The 17,862-nt window shown below is 42.0% G+C and overlaps 2 protein-coding genes and 1 pseudogene across 2 annotated transcripts in view; 1 reads left to right on the top strand and 2 right to left on the bottom strand.

Annotated features, from left to right (window-relative positions):
• SLC44A3 (solute carrier family 44 member 3) overlaps positions 1 to 3,875 on the top strand; it is a 91,051-nt gene extending 87,176 nt beyond the window's left edge. Inside the window, exons 13-15 of the mRNA XM_028102095.2 lie at positions 192 to 329; positions 2,351 to 2,587; positions 3,777 to 3,875. Coding sequence (XP_027957896.2) covers positions 192 to 329; positions 2,351 to 2,587; positions 3,777 to 3,875 — 474 coding nt within the window. The remainder of the gene's footprint in view (positions 1 to 191; positions 330 to 2,350; positions 2,588 to 3,776) is intronic.
• Positions 3,876 to 4,852: 977 nt separating this feature from the next.
• The window catches only part of CNN3 (calponin 3), a 30,283-nt gene continuing 17,273 nt past the window's right edge, over positions 4,853 to 17,862 (bottom strand). Inside the window, exons 2-7 of the mRNA XM_028102044.2 lie at positions 10,342 to 10,463; positions 10,078 to 10,144; positions 8,961 to 9,098; positions 8,381 to 8,497; positions 6,761 to 6,907; positions 4,853 to 5,524 (exon numbers count right to left, since the gene is read on the bottom strand). Coding sequence (XP_027957845.1) covers positions 5,183 to 5,524; positions 6,761 to 6,907; positions 8,381 to 8,497; positions 8,961 to 9,098; positions 10,078 to 10,144; positions 10,342 to 10,463 — 933 coding nt within the window. The 3' untranslated portion in view covers positions 4,853 to 5,182. The remainder of the gene's footprint in view (positions 5,525 to 6,760; positions 6,908 to 8,380; positions 8,498 to 8,960; positions 9,099 to 10,077; positions 10,145 to 10,341; positions 10,464 to 17,862) is intronic.
• On the bottom strand, positions 16,669 to 17,371 carry LOC114207919 (small ribosomal subunit protein eS7 pseudogene; annotated as a pseudogene).

Genomic DNA, 17,862 nt, shown 5'->3' with positions numbered 1-17,862 from the left:
CTGTATGAAAACGTATGTGTCTATAATCAGAGACTGGATGGGGACTTTGCAAATGAAATGATTTTTTATGGGTAGAGATGGTGTATAGTAACCATTTTTCTTTATTTTGCAAATAAGTTGGTATTGTCATTATATTATCTCTGAAACAACATAAGAATCCTCATCTTTTTCATCATTGTCTTGTGTTTCAGGATGCCTACCCTGCAACTGCCATTAACGGGACAGACTTTTGTACATCCGCACAAGACGCACTCAAACTCTTATCCAAGAATTCAAGTCATTTTACATCTGTGAACTGCTTTGGAGACTTCATAATTTTTCTAGGAAAGGTGAGATGTCCTCACTAAAATAATAAATAAAGGAACTTGGGATCCAAACATTAAGCCATACAGCAAGGCTTGGAAAGAGAACGAATGTTTCTTGAGTGCTTATCCTCTGGTGGGTGCTGTGTTTCATTCTCTCATTTAATCCATCCTGTGAGGCATCTTATTTTGCCGATGAGAAAACTAAGGTTTAATAACTTGTCCAGGATCCCCCAAAAGATAAAGTCATGATTTGAATCCTAGCCCTTAACTCTTAGCGATACTCAATTCTCTCTACCGTCCTGAGTCCCGCTTTTTCATATCTAAAATGAAAATGCTACTAGCCTCATAAAATGGATGTATTTTCTGGGGTTTTTGTGGTAAAATATAAGGGAACAGTATTGGAACCTAATACAAGGTCTGTATTATTTAAGGGCATTAAGTCCACAAATATAAAGACAGATTGTTAATGTCCCAAATGGGGCCAGAGGTGCATTTCTGCTGTCATCTGAATAGTATTTTTCAAGAAATTGTATGTAGTCTTGTATGCGGTGCAGTGAATGAGCATCTTAAGAGTTCCATGTCATGGTGTGAAGGACAAGCCCTGAACTTGGGGTCTTTGACAACTCCAAACCTCAGTCTTCATATCTGAACTAAAGAGAACACGTGGCCTTTCTAGGTTGTAGGGAAGAGCAACTGAAATATTGATGAAAGTGGTATGATAGTCCCTACTGACCATGCTTCAAGCTGAGGGTTCTTTACACTATGTGACATGGTGTGTCCTTTTCCATGTGACTGTCACCCACTGGGCCTAATTCTGCACACCTGTTTGCCTGATCCCATTTCCACTTGATTGCCTGCCCTTCAGATTCTTGACCACAGACCTCCTGTCCTTCCTGCCACATCTTCACTATTCCAAGCTGGACATGCTGGCTTCTTCCAGCCATTCGTCCTGAAGGACTTGAATGCTGAGGCTTTCAGTGGTGTCCCAAAGTGAACAAGATCTTGGTCTCTGGTTGTAACCTGGCCAAAGTCAAATAAGGACTCCTGGCTCATTTAGCATTTTGTGCCTCTGTGGCATTTGGTAAAGGTCCCTGGTGCATTACTATCAGAGTTAACTGTCAGTAACAAGTTATAACATGTGTGGATTTCGCAGGTGGTATGTTAGTTGCACATTTTTGTAAGGCTCAGCTGGGCCCGAGATTTTTCATGCAACGGTAGCTCTAGAAGCACAAACTGATTATGCCTTTCAAAACAGCCTAAATAATCTTTGTAGTTGTAGTTAAACGGATAATATTGTTTATGTTAGTTTGGTAAGATTGTGGGTGATATGTTGTCTAATAACTACTTCCAAAAAGTCTCAAGTCTTTATAAAAGACTTTTATTTTAGGCAATAATCCATTTCCCCGTATTTCTGGAATAAAGTAGCATTCAGACATTCATGTCCATCTTTGTGGCTATCCAAGGACAATGGGGATTCCAGATGGACTCCATTTTATCTGTTAAAGAATTAGGTACATCATGGGTCTATAATTATGTTGCTGGAAATAATTACATATGGCAAAAGCCTGGATTAATCCTATTATCTCCCCCGCCAGCATTGGAATGCCGTTCTACTTTAATCCCTCTGGTAAAAACAATCACATATTAAACTACAGTATATCCACTCAATGGATTGTTGCGCCATTATTTTGAAATGGCACTCACTAAAAAGTTTTTAAATGAAGATGCTTATGGGGGTATCAAATGAAAAAACTAAAAATTCTGAAGTATCATTATGTCTACAGATAATATGTAAATGCATCTACTCTCTCCCCCCTCCAAATTAACTGGGCCTTCTTTTGGTATCAAAAGATATCACGGCTCTTATTTTTTTCTTAATTTCACTGTAACCACATTTTCTGACAAGCATTCTTTATAATAGGGCACACACACTCACATACATATGCATGTATATGAAATTATCACTTGTAACTGACAAAAATCATTTCTAAAATATTCTAACCAACCAGTTTATAAAGATTTTCAACAAACTCTTGCTTGGACAGGTGTTGGTGGTGTGTTTCACTGTTTTTGGAGGACTCATGGCATTTAACTACAACCGTGCACTCCAGGTGTGGGTGATCCCTCTGCTGCTGGTTACTTTTTTTGCCTACTTAGTAGCCCATAGTTTTTTATCTGTGTTTGAAACTGTGCTGGATGCACTCTTCCTGTGTTTTGCTGTTGACCTGGAAACAAATGATGGATCGTCAGAAAAGCCCTACTTTATGGACCAAGAGTTTCTGGTAAGCAAACATTTCATTTCCTGTTGCCATCTCAATGCTCAAAATCTCCAAAGTGTAAGAGAGTCGCACATAAAGGGGGCTCATACCTCACCTCATTTTCTATTCCAGAGGGCTCTGTGGGCTTCTACCACACAGCCTGAATGTCCGGAGTGCGGCTCGGGTTCTGTTTCCTGAGGCTGAACCCACTTCCCTCATTGAACCCTTCTCCCTGGAGAGAAGTGAAGCTGAACAATGAATACGGACCACATGACCTTGGGCAGGTGTTCCGGACACAGCAGTCCAAGTCCCTTTGGTGCTATAGGCTTGGTCTGGCCTTTTGGGTGGCCTGGAGGTTTAATAGTTGATCTTTCTCCAAAGCTTTCTTGCCTCCTTGAGCATCATGTCAGCCCCTCCGGGCTTTAGGGGACACACGTGGCACCTTCTGTGCCAGTATCGACAGATCTGCGGTTCTCAGGCCCCTTATTAACCGAGGCCCACCGATGCAGAAGCCACACCCTGTCAAGTCCCATTCAGCTTCTATCTGCAAAGAACAGGCAGCTGTTTCCAACATAGTTGTTGCTTATTTGTCTTATCAGGTGTAGACAGGGATATTTTAACAACTGAATGAAGTCTCTGTGCTATCTGGGTGAAGTGCTGTTTTAGTAATTTTCTTTCATTCTGTTGCCATAAAAGTTAAGTGTTAAAGCCCTTTTGCTTTTTTTTAAGTAATCTCTACATCCAACATGGGGCTTGAACCCACAACCCCGAGATCAAGAGTTGCACGCTTCACCAACTGACCCAGCCGGCCCCAGAGCCCTTTGGCTTTGAAACAGCATTCAAAGCACTCCTCAGTTCGGCCAGGCACTGAAGTTTAACAAGCACTTCTCTGGTTTTAAAGTTAAATGTATTCTCAACCACCTCCATATAAAACCTAAAAATACAATAGCAAAACAAAACAAAACAAAAATAGCACTTTAGTTGTATGTACCCTAAGGAAATGGTTTCTGATGGTGGCAGGAAGCTAACTGGGGCTTCTTTCTCCGACTTGCACTTTGCCGATTAAAAATCCACTCGGAAATCTCCCCCCTAAAATATTTTAATTCAACAGGGAAAACTTTAAGGATTACATTCCCCTGAATGAAATGGTCAAGTAAGTGGTTGCCCAAAGTGCGGATACATAACACCGGTCTCCCGCATTTTTGTTTTTCAGAGTTTTGTAAAAAGGATCAACAGAGTAAACGCGAGGGCGCAGGGAGCTGAGCGCTCATTAAGGAACGAGGAGGGAATGGAACTCCAGCCCGTGGTGTGATAGGTGCCCATTGGTTAGCTGTCCCTGGAAGGTTGCCTTCTTCTAAGAGCCATTCCACAGAATAAATGGTAAGGCTGATGGACCCTATTCTTCGTTTTCTTGTCCTTATTGTTTGGCCATTAGAATACCAGAAAATACCATAAAAGTAGATTCTATTCCTAATTTATTAATATTCACTTAGGATATGAATATAAAGTACTCCCACCCCATCCCCACCAATGTTCCTCAGCATGACTTTAAGATTCTTCCAAGTTGGATTTAGGGTGAATTGGAGGCATGTGCTTCTCAGTGGCATAAGCAAGGGTCAGACCATGGTCAAAGAACAGTTTGAATCTTGGCGATCACTGACTGTGTACAGTGGGCAGGTCCCTTCGGTTTGCTAAGCCTCGGTGCCAAGCAGTGTGTTGTCATGTGGATTCAGTCAAGCAATGACAGAGTAACAGAACGGTACCGGGAAAAGGGGACGTTTTAAAAATCTGCCTTCACCTCTCTGGAAGTCAGCCAGAAAATAATCAGCCTGTGGCTCGTGTGAATGTTCAAAAAAAATATTTATTTATAAAAAATACAATGGGATAAGTTTACGCTGAGAAATGCAGCAATAAATACAGTCGAAGAGCACAGAGCAACTCTACATCGATACATTGGCACAAACAGGAAGAGCGGACGCACCACCCAGACCTGAACGTCTGCGGGCCCATTTTGTAAGCGCTCCTTTAGAAACACGGCTCTGAAAAGATCTTGTCAGTTTAGGGAAGAGAATGAGTACACATATAATCACAAATGCACACGGATCAGGACTTTATTTAAAAATTAGCAAACAATACTGTAGAGACATTGATATGTAAATTTCTAAAATGCTGCATCTTAAATTTAGTTGGCGGAGACCACACGTAGCTATAAGCATGAGTTTAGTCCTCCTCGTAGAAACCAAGTACTAAACTGTAAAAAAAAAAAAAAAAAAAAAACTTCCTGTCTGAAAATCCCAGGTTATTACGGAGATTGTAAAAATGCATAGGTCTTGAATAAGAGAATTGGCTGTACAAGAGTACTCCCCTCCCACAGTATTCCTTTTTACTTCATATGCGAGTTATTGCTTCTGCTGTAGGATTGAACTGTTACAGCACTAAAAGGCAACTATTTAGGGAAGAGGCAGAAAAAGGAAAAGGGAATGTATGTAAGGCAGTATTTCTTTTAGGTACAATAAGCATAATAGTGTTTTAGGAAGACAAGATAAAAATTACTCAAGGCTAGCTTGGTTCTCACTGAATAAAAACAATGGGCTAAATACTGAGCTCCTCTGTGTCAATCTAATAATCAATGCCTTGGTCGCCATATTGGTAATCTCTGGGGTAGTCATCTTGGTACTCTCCATGGTATTCATCTGGGTATTCTGCCTGATAATCACTATCGCTAATTTCAGACCCATTTGTTCCTGTTCCTTGGCTTCCGTTGTGAATGACCGGTTCTGTGGGAGCGGCACAGTATTTGGGATCATATACTTGCCGCCCAAGCCCATACACACTCATTCCTTTCTGGGAAGCAACTTTGTTGGTTCCCATCTGTAGAGAAATTGTCGAGTTGTCCACCGGTTGTAATGTTAGCTTCTGATCATAGATGTCTCTTCTTGTACCTGGTGCTAACATTCCCGCCTGGTATTAGAACAGAGGAGAAAAGTGAAGACTGCGGCTCAAGTCTGTTCTTGGGAATAGTCCATAAATTATGAAATTCACACTGAATGGGAACGCTCATGGAATACCTTCATTTCAGGGGTAAAGCGAGCTTACTGAATAATCCTGATGCCGAATCTTTCTTAAGAAGCAGTACTCACCGGCTCTCAAGCTAAGCTCAGCCCTTCCCTTCAAATCCTCGCTGTGCTATAAAACTGCTATATCGCCTCAAAACCAGCTAGCTTCCTTTTAGTTTTTGGTCTCTCATATGCAAATGGAGAAAATACCACCCACTTTGGATTTAGGAGAGGATTAGATGTAAAGAATGTAAAAACACAGCCTGGAAGGTTACAGGTGAGTACCTATTAGGACCACATACTCTCTCCAGGCCACCGATTTCAGAAGCTCTTCACACATTCAACAGAAATTATGCCAACCAGTCCCTAAGGACTTGAGTCTCCAAGAGCCAGCCACGAGTACAGTAACTCATACCTCATTTCTCCATTTAGGCCAAGCAGACACTTCCAGATTTAACCGATAAAAAAAAAAAGCAGACTCGAATGGCAGCTACGAGAGACGGGCAGGACGTGCTCCAGAAAGGGCAAATGGTAAATTTCATCTTGAGGTCATTAGGAAAAAGCTTTTTCACACTTTCTCTCTCCACTCCTGTGGGAACGGGAGGCCTGCCTGTCTCTGGTGATTAAGGGAACCTCCTTGTAAGGGAACATACTTGCATCTTGCGTGGTATTAGAATACTGGCCTCCTCACCAGGCTACAGTTCCATCTACTTCTAGTCACACATTTAACAGAGATGCTGGCTAAATCCTTTTTAGAACTCCAGATAATTGTACCTACCAGTTAAGGGATCCTATAAAAATAAAAGTCCGAGGCATTCGAATGAGCAATTTACTTGGATTTGGAGCAAGAAATAAACATGCCGTAATAAACTTATCTTTTTTCTTCTGGTCAGGTAGAAAGGCCGGCTGTTCTAACTGCCAACAAAAGCCATGAGCCACACACCCTACTTGTGTTGCTACAGAAAAGGTCCTCTGACTCTTTTGCTTTCTCAGCAAAATCTATTTTCCTGAAGGAATGTACTCTCTAAATATACCATACAAAAACCACCTCAATTGAACTTAGTTAATAAGAATGAGGTAAGTGCTAATTTAAATAGTCCTTCTGTACTCTTTGCTGCAAGTATAAAAAGACAGTCCTTACCTGGCTGGCTCCTTTGTTGGTGCCCATCTGCAGACTAATTGTGGTCTGGTCAAAAGGTTTGTCGGTTTGCATTTTGGGATCATAAAGATGCCTCCTGGTCCCATAGGCTGTCATACCTGCCTGGCTGGCGCATTTGTTGGTTCCCATCTTTTAAGTTAAAAATAAAATGAGCACTGATTATCAGAAGTCAACAACATCTATGACAAGCAAAACTACCTCTAAAGAGGTGGAGGGGCATGATTGACAGGTCCCTTTTTGTGCCGAGGCTAGCGAGATACAGAATCTCCATGCTTTCACAAATTTCAAGGTGCTCATGTTAAAAAGAAAATTTTCAACAAGTTTGTACAGGGCAGAATTACAAGTAATTAATTTCCTCTGTTCCTCTCTTCCCTACTGTCTACAGCACAGTGAAGCAAACCAAGAGGTACCTGCTTCAGCCATTTAAAGGGACAGAAGCACTCTCAGGCTACATACTATGCTTTTCTACTCTAGATGTTTGTAGAAAATGTGATAGCAAATGCCAGGTGTCTTCTCTGGCAGCTCAACAAGGGCTTCTTTAAAGTTTCATCCAAATCACCAACATCTTCGTGGAAAAAGAGCCACATAGAAAGAATGAGGAATGTGAAGTTCAGAGGAACAGTAATTCTCTTCTCCACTGAGAATATGGCTTTAAGACCAACCGGTACACCCAGTTCTACTAGCTGGGGATATATTTCTGTTGGTCTTTTTCCTTAAAAAGGAAGGAAGGAAAAAAAAAAAATCATTGCAATCCTACCACCCAGATATTAGCCGTAAACATCTGTGCATATCCTTCTAGATTTACCTTCTATATCTGTGTATATATCAATACACATGCATACAAAGAGCTACACATAGAAAAATATGCATGTGCATCTTTAAAACTGTGATCCCACTGACCATAATATTTTATAACCTGATTTGTTTTCCTTCATCTTGGAATTCTTGTCTATCATTTTTACCTTACTCTAGAGTTCCTTTTGTTAAGTTATAATTTAACCAACTGACTACTCTTTGGAATTTCAGGTTTCCAATTTCTTACCAGGTACAATTTTGTACTGTACAAAAATAAATTCACCTCACATAGATTCAGTCAACAGAGGGGCAGGTATCAGAGGTAGTAAAGTCCTTAGCATATTGGACATTTAGTAGTGGTGGTTTTGTGACACCCTCCAGGGGAACAATGTGAAGGGGGCTTAAAAAAAAAAACACCAAAAACCCTGAACTATTTCTAATAGCACGTGGCTACCATACCGTGCAAATAAATAACTTTGGCATTAAGGTTTTGTAATTTGGTCAATAACGTTTAGGAATTTATAAAGTACATTTCCTTAAAAAATAAAGACAATGTAATGGCGGGGGGGAAGCATTTCCTAGAGAAACAATTGTTAAGTCCAATGGCATGCTGGAAGTTTCTTCTAAAACCATCCTCAATGTCTCATGGGCTTTAAATGGACATAAATTATATAAACTACATATCCATCCCCAAAACCTACATTCTGGTGTATCTTACCCATTCCTTACTCATGAGAGACACATTTTGCATAGTGAGAATTAATGATACTGACGAAGTAACTGATCAAGCAATAATACATTACTTACCTGCAAACCAATTACACTTTGGCCAGCTTTTAATTTTCCTTCATCAAAACGTCTTGTTTGTTTTTCAGCATACTTAACTCCAATGTCAATGGTTGTATGGAATCCTTTTGTTTTAGCCTAGAGAGAAATTTGCACACTAACTAAAAAGGAAGACTAAAATGGAGATTCTGCCAACGGTTTTATAGCACAGCGAGGATTTGAAGGGAAGGGCTGAGCTAGCTTGAGAGCCGGTGAGTACTGCTTCTTAAGAAAGATTCGGCATCAGGATTATTCAGTAAGCTCGCTTTACCCCTGAAATGATACTGTCCAGATATAAAGGCTTCATTAGGTAATACTCAGACTAGAGGTGAAAAACCTATTTAAGGCCATTCAGTAATACATGTAGCTCTGAAACGTAAGTATTCTAATTAAGCTCTCTTATGAGACAGCTGATGTCAGCAGCCTTTCCACAGAGCTAATAATTATGAAGGAGACAGAGGCCCCTCCCTGACTAGCCTGGTTTCCCATGGGAGATAAAAGACGCAATGCATCACCAACACGGTGGGACTTTTAAAATCAGCCATTAAAGACATATACGTACCAGACCTGCCAGAGCCACCAGCGTAGTCTGAACCTGGGTCATGTTTCCATTCTCAAAAAGATCATTTGCTTCAAATATGTCATGTGGCTTCATGCCATAAGCCTGAATAGCTTTAATAAAGTTTCCAATATTCTCCAACTATAAAGGAAAAGAGTCATATAACTTTGGGAGCTAAATACAGACATTCACATTAAGAATTCTAAGTCTTCACGACTAGTTAGTTGTAAGATGCCAGGCAGAAAGCTACTTGGCAAGGTTTCTTGGCCAGATACATACTAAGCACAGCCCTCTCTGGAAAAGGAAAGAGTGAAGAGTATTTCATAGTGGGTCACATAATGGTGTTTTTAATAATTTTATGCAGTCATGTTTTTTTCAGTTCTTTGAAGGAAAGATCATCCTTACAATGTTTTTAAGAATTCTGGGATTCTGGGGGGTGCCTGGGTGGCTCAGATGGTTAGGCATCTGCCTTCGGCTCAGGTCACGATCCCAGAGTCCTGGGATCGAGTCCCGCATCAGGCTCCCTGCTCCTTGGGAGCCTGCTTCTTCCTCTGCTTCTCTCTCTCTCTCTCCCTCTGTCTCTCAGGAATAAATAAATAAAATCTTAAAAAAAAAAAGAATTCTGGGATTCTGTCAGAGCTATCCAGGGCTAAGATTTTGTCAAATGGTACATGGTTACTCACATTAACAATTTATGTTTTAATTTAAACATAAATTTTGTGGTTACTAATTGCTGTTTTCCTTATTATCTCAAAACACATACTCAAAATACCCGATTTTACTTAATCACACCCATTCATGAACTAAGACTGCTTAATACGGTGTTCTACAGTCAACCATTAGCAGTTATGTTAAACTGCTTGCTTTTTCCCCTCATTTATCCTTTCGGTCTAGGTTGTATTTCTCCGTATTAGCTGTGTTGAATCCTGAGAGTAGATAAGACTAAATATAAGAAAACTCTTAAGCTAAGCATCTGATAATCACGGAACTAATTCCAAGTAATTATGGAAGCAAGGTAAAAAAATATAGCCATGTATACAAATTTCTGCTAAAATGTCTGTTTTAAAACGAATCAAGTCTTTGCTGCATACAGAATAACTGGAGGTTGCTGGTCTATTACCTGAGGCCAGTTTAACGAGGACTCATTAACCTTCTTCACTGAGCCTGGCTGTAGCTTGTTTATGAGCCTGAAAAGAAAAGTGTAGGTGACGTTTATTGTCCATAGAAAAACAAGGATTGGCACGTAAAGCTGGGTTTTTTGCATCAGTAAAGGAAGCATTAAAAACATCTGCGAAATGTCAAGGTTTGACACCCTGGATTGGGAAGGAGGATGACACAGAAGCCCGTGGAAAGAACCGGAAGAACAGAAATGGCCACAACTTACTCGCAGAGGATGATGCCATCTTTTAAGCCCAGCTGAAAGTTGGTGCCAATGCTCATGCCTGTCACCTCTTCTATCCAGTTTCGAAGATCTTCTTCTGCCTGATGATCATACTTGGAAGCGATCTGAAATACAAGTCAACCAAGTTTGGAAGAATTTTCACTAAAGCATCAAAAACTGCTGACTTCAACTTGCTCTTTTATTATCCATTAAGACCACAACTGTGACATGCAGTAAATTATACTCACTGGAGTTCACTGGCAAATCTAACCAACTATTACAGCTTGAGTAACTAATAAAAAATTTTTGGTTAAGGCGGTTGTTACACAAAATTTGAATAGTACATGGAGAGAACTGGGATAGAGAAGGAGAAACTACGGATCAAGAGAAAACAGATTTCCACTCATGACACACAGGAAGTGACAAGAGTTAACCGCATGTTACAATATGGCACCAGCCATATTAAATTTTAAAAATTAAGTCATTAATCACATCCCCCTCCCCCGCAAAGAGGGCAGTAGAATTCTGACACGTGCAACTATTTTTACACAGTATTTAACTGGCCAAGACGTTTCTATGCCTCTGTTTAGCCAAATGCACACTGTGCATGTACACACACACACACTCCTTACACTATTGTCCTTGCAGTACAATACTGAAGCGCTGTTTATGTAGTCTCTATCCTACAGACTCCTCGCAGAAGTCACAAGTCACTTTTAGACCGTGAGGACCTAGCAAGTACCTGACATCCAAACACTTAATAAAACTAAAAAAAAATTTAACTCTTTACTTACAGAATTCTATGATAAAGGCAACTTAGCAATACAGATACTATACTATTATACATGCTAAAACCCAGTACACACAGATTTTCAAAGATCTGTTCATACTTAGACCAGAAACCTCAATTAAAAAAAAAAATTTACACAAAATATTGTTAAAAATCACACGCTCAAGTTCTCAAGCTATTCCTTATCCTAGGACTATTAAAGAGGCTGGTCAGCCAATTAAGGAGAAGAGCACAGCTGGAAAGAAGAGGAGATTAGGTGTCATTTTTCTTCTCATTACACAGGTGAAAATGCCACCAAGACGCAGACAACACCCAGGGGGATGGAGACCACGATGCGCTTGCAACCAACTGATGCAGCGTCCATGGAAATGGGAATGAACACAGAAACATTTGTTTCCAGAAACATGACTAGGTTTCATTAGTGAAATAAATAGTCTGATGACGTTTTTGTTATAGAGCGGCCCTTCAAGTTCTAGTTACACAGAGGAACCCTCTCCCGGACCCTCACCACCAAAAGGCGCGGGCAGATGATTCCACTCATCACTGTGTGTCCTTTAGTGAGACAGCAGTCCTTGATCTGCATTTTCCTCCCAAGTTCGGGAAATGACACTATTCCTCTAGCAGAATAATGGATAATTTATTTAAGCTGTAGATTTACTCAACCAGAATTATAAATGGAAATTAAACGAGTTTACATTGAAATAAGACAACTAACACTGTGCAATGTAGCCAGGATCAAAATTAATTAATACATCATGGAAATTTCACTGTGATTTGTTTAAAAATCGCTCTTCCCAGTATGGTACTGGCACAAAAACAGACACATAGGTCAATGGAACAGAACAGAGAGCCCAGAAATGGACCCTCAACTCTATGGTGAGCTAATCTTCGACAAAGCAGGAAAGAATGTCCAGTGGAAAAACTACAGTCTCTTCAACAAATGGTGTTGGGAAAATCGGACAGCCACATGCAGAAGAATGAAACTGGGACCATTTCCTTACACCACACACAAAAATAGACTCAAAATGGATGAAAGACCTAAATGTGAGACAGGAATCCATCAAAAACCCTTGAGGAGAACACAGGCAGCAACCTCTTCGACCTCAACCGCAGCAACTTCTTCCTAGACACATCGCCAAAGGCACGGGAGGCAACTATTGGGACTTCATCAAGATAAAAAGCTTTTGCACAGCAAAGCAAAACAAAAGCACAGTCCACAAAACCAAAAGACAACACACAGAATGGGAGAAGGTATTTGCAAATGACATAGCAGATACAGGGCTAGTATCCAAAATCTATAAAGAACTTATCAAACTCAACACCCAAAGAACTAATCCAATTAAGAAATGGGCAGAAGACATGAACAGACATTTCTGCAAAGATGACATCCAAACGGCCAACAGACACATGAAAACATGCTCAACGTCACTCGGCATCAGGGAAATAGAAATCAAAACCTCAATGAGATACCACCTCACACCAGTCAGAATGGCTAGAATTAACAAGTCAGGAAACGACAGATGTTGGCGGGGATGCGGAGAAAGGGGAACCCTCCTACACTGTTGGTGGGACTGCAAGCTGGTGCAGCCACTCTGGGAAACAGTATGGAGGGTCCTCAAAAAGTTGAAAACAGAGCTACCCTACAACCCAGCAACTGCCCTACTGGGTATTTACTCCACAGATACAAATGTAGTGATCGAAAGGGGCACGTGCACCCCAATGTTTACAGCAGCAATGTTCACAATAGCCAAACTATGGAAAGAGCCCAGATGTCCATCAACAGATGAATGGATAAAGAAGATGCGGTGTATGTGTGTGTGTGTGTGTATATATGTATGTATGTATGTATATATATATACACACACACATATATACACATACATACATACATATATACACAATGGAATATTATGCAGCCATCAAAAAAATCCAAAATCTTCCCATTTGCTACAATGTGGATGGAACTAGAGCATATTATGCTAAGCGAAATAAGTCAATCAGAGAAAGAGAAGTATCCTATGATCTCACTGATACAAGGATTTTGAGAAACAAGACAGAGGATCATAGGGGAAGGGAGGGAAAAATGAAAAGACGAAACCAGAGAGGAAAACAAACTATTAAGAGACTCTTAATCTCAGGAAACAAACTGAGGGTTGCTGGAGTGGTGGGGGTGGGCGTGGGAGGGATGGGGTGGCTGGGTGATGGACATTGGGGAGGTACTATGGTGAGCACTATGAATTGTGTAAGACTGATGAATCGCAGACCTGTACCCCTGAAACAAATAATACATTATGTTAATAAATTTTTTTTTTTAAATCGCTCTTCCAAGTTATTTCTAAATATTTTCTTCACTCTTCTCCAAGATTTATTTGATCTTCCCAAGCCACTTTCTCAGTGTCTGCCCAAGTGCACAGCGGCCCCCTTCCTCTCAGCCATGTCTCCTCCCCCCGCCACGCCAACACCACTGAATACCACTTCTCCAGCGCCCTGTCCCCCCCTCCCCCCACAGGCAGGCACACTTCCCAGTGACTTAGGTACCCTGACTGGGTACACCTGCTGCAAGCTCTTCACTCAAGCTCACCAACATCCCCCTTGCCGAATATGATCATACATTCAAGAGGTGAAGAAAATGAAGACAGAAAAAGGCCTCTGGGACACTGGGGCCGGGTGACTGCCCTCCTGCCTGTCCTCTCCCACCCCGCTGGCGCCTTCATTGCCCCCCTTCCTCCCCTGCTGGGGCTGACACTAGGGCCACGTGTGGCATCAGCATTCTGCCCTTCCCGCCCTCCCCCCTCGCTCCTCGGAACGAAGAGCAACAGTGTGGAGTCACCCTCTGGTTCAAGGGCAGCTCAATCCGGTCTAGCTGCATGACGGTTCTTTTGGATTTCTAAAGTAACACTTGTTTAAAAAAAATAATAAATGGTACAGAGTATGTAGAGTACATTTTCAATGGGGGTGATACTGCCCCCCCCAAAGGGGTGAAAATAGGTTCTCGTGGTGGGCAGTGAAAACCCCTGGAGACATGACAAGAATCTGTGACCCTCCCCAACAAACTCTATTCCTTTGTACTAAATGTGGTGGGAGTCAGGAAGCAATTAGGAAAAACTTCTACTGACTTTCTTTGGGAAAGCGATGATGGAAACAAGGTTGAGAAGCCCTGAGACCATGAAAATTCACAAGTCTCTCTTCACCTGCCCCCCCCCCCATCCTATTCCCTTCCCAGAGATAGGCACCTGTCTTCCATGAGCACGTATATTAGGGTGAATCACGTATAAAACACCGTGAGAATCAGACAGTCTCACAAGCACAAGCCCGGAGAGCCTAGGCTTTGTAACAATAAAGAGAGACACTAGAGCAGATGAGAGCCTGCTGGTTGCCAACAGCCATCCCTCCCAGGCACTGAGGTCTGAGCAGTTCCCCCACCAGAATCCCTAAAAGGGGATACAGAGCAGTGAGGGACATCGAGCTTCAAAACCATCTCAACAAGAGATCCCAAAGTGCAATTCCTGCACTGTTTTATGGTGCTTCCTCGCATAAGCCGGGAGCATTCAGCCAAAGTGCAATTTAGTGAAAAGGTGGGGGTGCACCCAGCATGAGGGACGGTGATTATGTATGTACAAGAACTGTCTGAGGGCCCTACTTATGCCCAGAGATGTTCTAGAATCTACTAAAGAATGAAGACGTGTCTTTCCCGTATACTCCTCACAATGTATTCTTACCACAGTGCGTGGTAAAACCTGGAAGCAGACAATTCCAGATCACTAGGCTCCCTGTTGCATGCCACCAAGATAATCCAGCATTACCCCAAACCCTGTAAGTACCATCATATTCAATGCAGCTCCCCTCTCTTTCAAATGTTCCTGTGTCGTGGATTTTTAATTTTTTTTTAAAGATTTTACTTACTTATTTGAGAAAGAGGGAGCATGAGCAGAGGGAGGGGCAGAGGGGGACAGACAAGCAAACTACCCACCCAGTGGGGAGCCTGCTGCTGAGGCCCAAGCCCAGGACCCTGAGATCATGACCCAAGCTGAAGTCAGATGCTTAACTGAGCGACCAGGCAGCCCCACCTTTTAAAAGATTTTATTTATTTATTTGAGAGAGAGAGAGTCTTAAGCAGACTGAGGGTGGAGCTCAACTCGGGGCTCAATCCCACCACCCTGAGATCACAACCTGAGACAGAAACAAGAGTTGGACACTTAACCGACTGAGCCACCCAGGTGCCCCGTGGGTTCTTCCGTCAACGTCTTTCTCCGTTACCCCGTCTGTCATTCAAGTGGCTACTACGTACATACCAGTTAGCTTCAAAGGCAAAGTCTCTGCCCTGAAAAGCTTACATTCTACTGGAAGGAGACAAACACCTATTAAAGATTTTGTCTATTTATCTGTGAGAGAGCGCACGCATGTAAGCAGAGGGAAGGAGGGACAAGCAGACTCCACACTGAGCATGGAGCCCATGTGGGGGCCCGATCCCAAGACCCTAAGATCATGACCTGAGCCGAGATCAAGAGTCAGATGCCCAGGTGACTAAGCCACCCAGGTGCCCCAACAAATACCTATTAATAAGGTGTGTTAAGACATTTGCAAAATAATAGTAATAGCGGTAGTCGTAGTAATAATAATAATGTAGCGTATTTAAAACAAAGAATAGAGGGGAGCCTGGTTGGCTCAGTTGGTGCGGCATGCAACTCCTGATCTCAGGGTTGCGGGTTCGAGCCCCACACACTGGGTGTAGAGATGACTTAAAAATAAAACCGTAAAATAAAATAAAGAACAGAATCCACTGGGACCACCACTGTCCTAATATAAGGACCAAACAGATTTCCATCTGAAATACCATGATGCCTCTTCCCTTCTTCTTATCTGCCATTCTTGATACCTCATGCAAGACAATGAACAGGCTTTGACATTTTCTTACCTACCCCCTCCCACACACACCTTTGCAAATTTTTAAAGTATTCATTCACATGACAGATAGAACAAACAAGATCACAGGCCTTGCAGTCAAGCTTTAAAAACTTCCCAAAACTGTGTTCCCAATTCCAGTTTGATCTAAGTCAGTAACCTCGTCCTGATGACCCATTTCTCCTAGGTAGCCTTCCTTCCCGGACTACTGTGAGCATGAAGACCGCTCCACGGGTAAAGAAGGGCACATCTCAGGGCCTGACACATCCGAGTTAATGTTCTCCTTTTATACGGGCTTGAGTTCAGAGGCACAAAGCTTTCTATTAGCCAAACCCCACCACAACCTGTTCACTTTGCGGTCTCCAATTCAAACAGTTCCACTGGGACTCATCTGGGATAGTGCCCATCACCACTCATCTCAAAGCTCACTCCTGCCTGTCTCTGCATCCCAAATTCCCATTCTTTCTCAGATTATCGCTGATGAAAAGGATGAAGTAACTACTTTTTAAAAAGCAGAAATGCTTGCTTACGGGGGACAGAGGTGGGAATTCTAGAGAAAATCCCTTTACACTTGGCATAAGAAGGTCAAGGTAGATTGCATGCCTTCCTCAAGGTCACTACAGAATCTGAGACTCATTCTATGGTGTGAACTGTGTTAAGATCTGATGGGGAATGATTATATATTCCAGAGAGATGGAAAGCCATATTTGCCTCAGGTAAACAGGAGGGACACCTACGAGCTCCCCCCGCCATTTATGTTTACAACGGAAACTCTGGAACTCAAAGTTAACATCCTTGCTGGTGAGCCTCTTACAGATAACAGAGAAAGTTTCAACCTTGTGCTCTATGTCGTTCTGCTGTGCTTTATCCAAATGAACCTTTGTGAGCAGACTGCCATCCAGTTTCACGTGGATCCTCTTGCCTACAGTTTTGCCTGGGAAAACCAAGTCCTCCAGGATTGCATCACGCACGGCTTTCAAAGGGCAGATCCTGGGACACTTTTGCTCGTTTTTTGTATGGCTTTTTTCAAGTTGGCTGAGGCAGAATTCTCCTCTGAGCCATAAAGACAACATGCTTCCCAGTGAACTTTTTCTCCAATTCAAAGACTTGCCGGACTTGGACTTCTTGGAAAGATTTCAGTTGAGGAATGGAAACAAAGATGGTAAGAACCTTCCAACCACCGCCAACTTCAGTTTTCTTGGCTGCTGTTATATTCATCTGCCCTAGCTGGGCTTGGAGTTCCGAGTTCCTCTCCAGCTCAAGGAGAGCCTGGTAGACGCCGGACTCCAGCTCATCCAGCTTCTTGCCATTGGGCCTCATGATCGTGCTGGAACTGAACATGGCCTTCTCGGTGAGCGCCCTGGCTTAGGAAGAACCTACGAGCATTTTCAAGTCGGGTCCTTTTCTCAAAGGGACAGCTGGACCTTCAGATCAATGTATCAGCGTATGGCACCAGCACAATTTTTTCTCTCCAAATATGTATACTCAAATAAATACAAAGACATTATGACTTAATGTGCCAATACTATGAAACTGACAAAGTTTTTGAAATAATCTAAGAGGAGTTGGGCCAGTGCCTAAAGCAAACAGCATAACTAATAAATGATTAAGAAAATGCAGAAAAAACAGAATGTCAATTTTGTCTTCTCTATCTAGAAACTGACCTTTAGACCACAGTTTAGAATATACATAGTTCAAAGTTGGACTTTGAACCCAAAAAATAATCCTGTAAAAAATGGACAGAAGACATGAGCAGACACTCCTCCAAAGAAGACATGCAGATGGCCAACAGACACATGAAAAGATGCTCAACATCAGTCATCATCAGTGAA

The sequence above is a fragment of the Eumetopias jubatus genome, unplaced genomic scaffold (assembly GCF_037043125.1).
Source record: "Eumetopias jubatus isolate StellerSeaLion01/CBP00866 unplaced genomic scaffold, mEumJub1_p1.0 scaffold_4, whole genome shotgun sequence".
Classification (NCBI taxonomy): Eukaryota; Metazoa; Chordata; class Mammalia; order Carnivora; family Otariidae; genus Eumetopias; species Eumetopias jubatus.
This window is presented reverse-complemented; position numbering and strand designations above follow the sequence as displayed.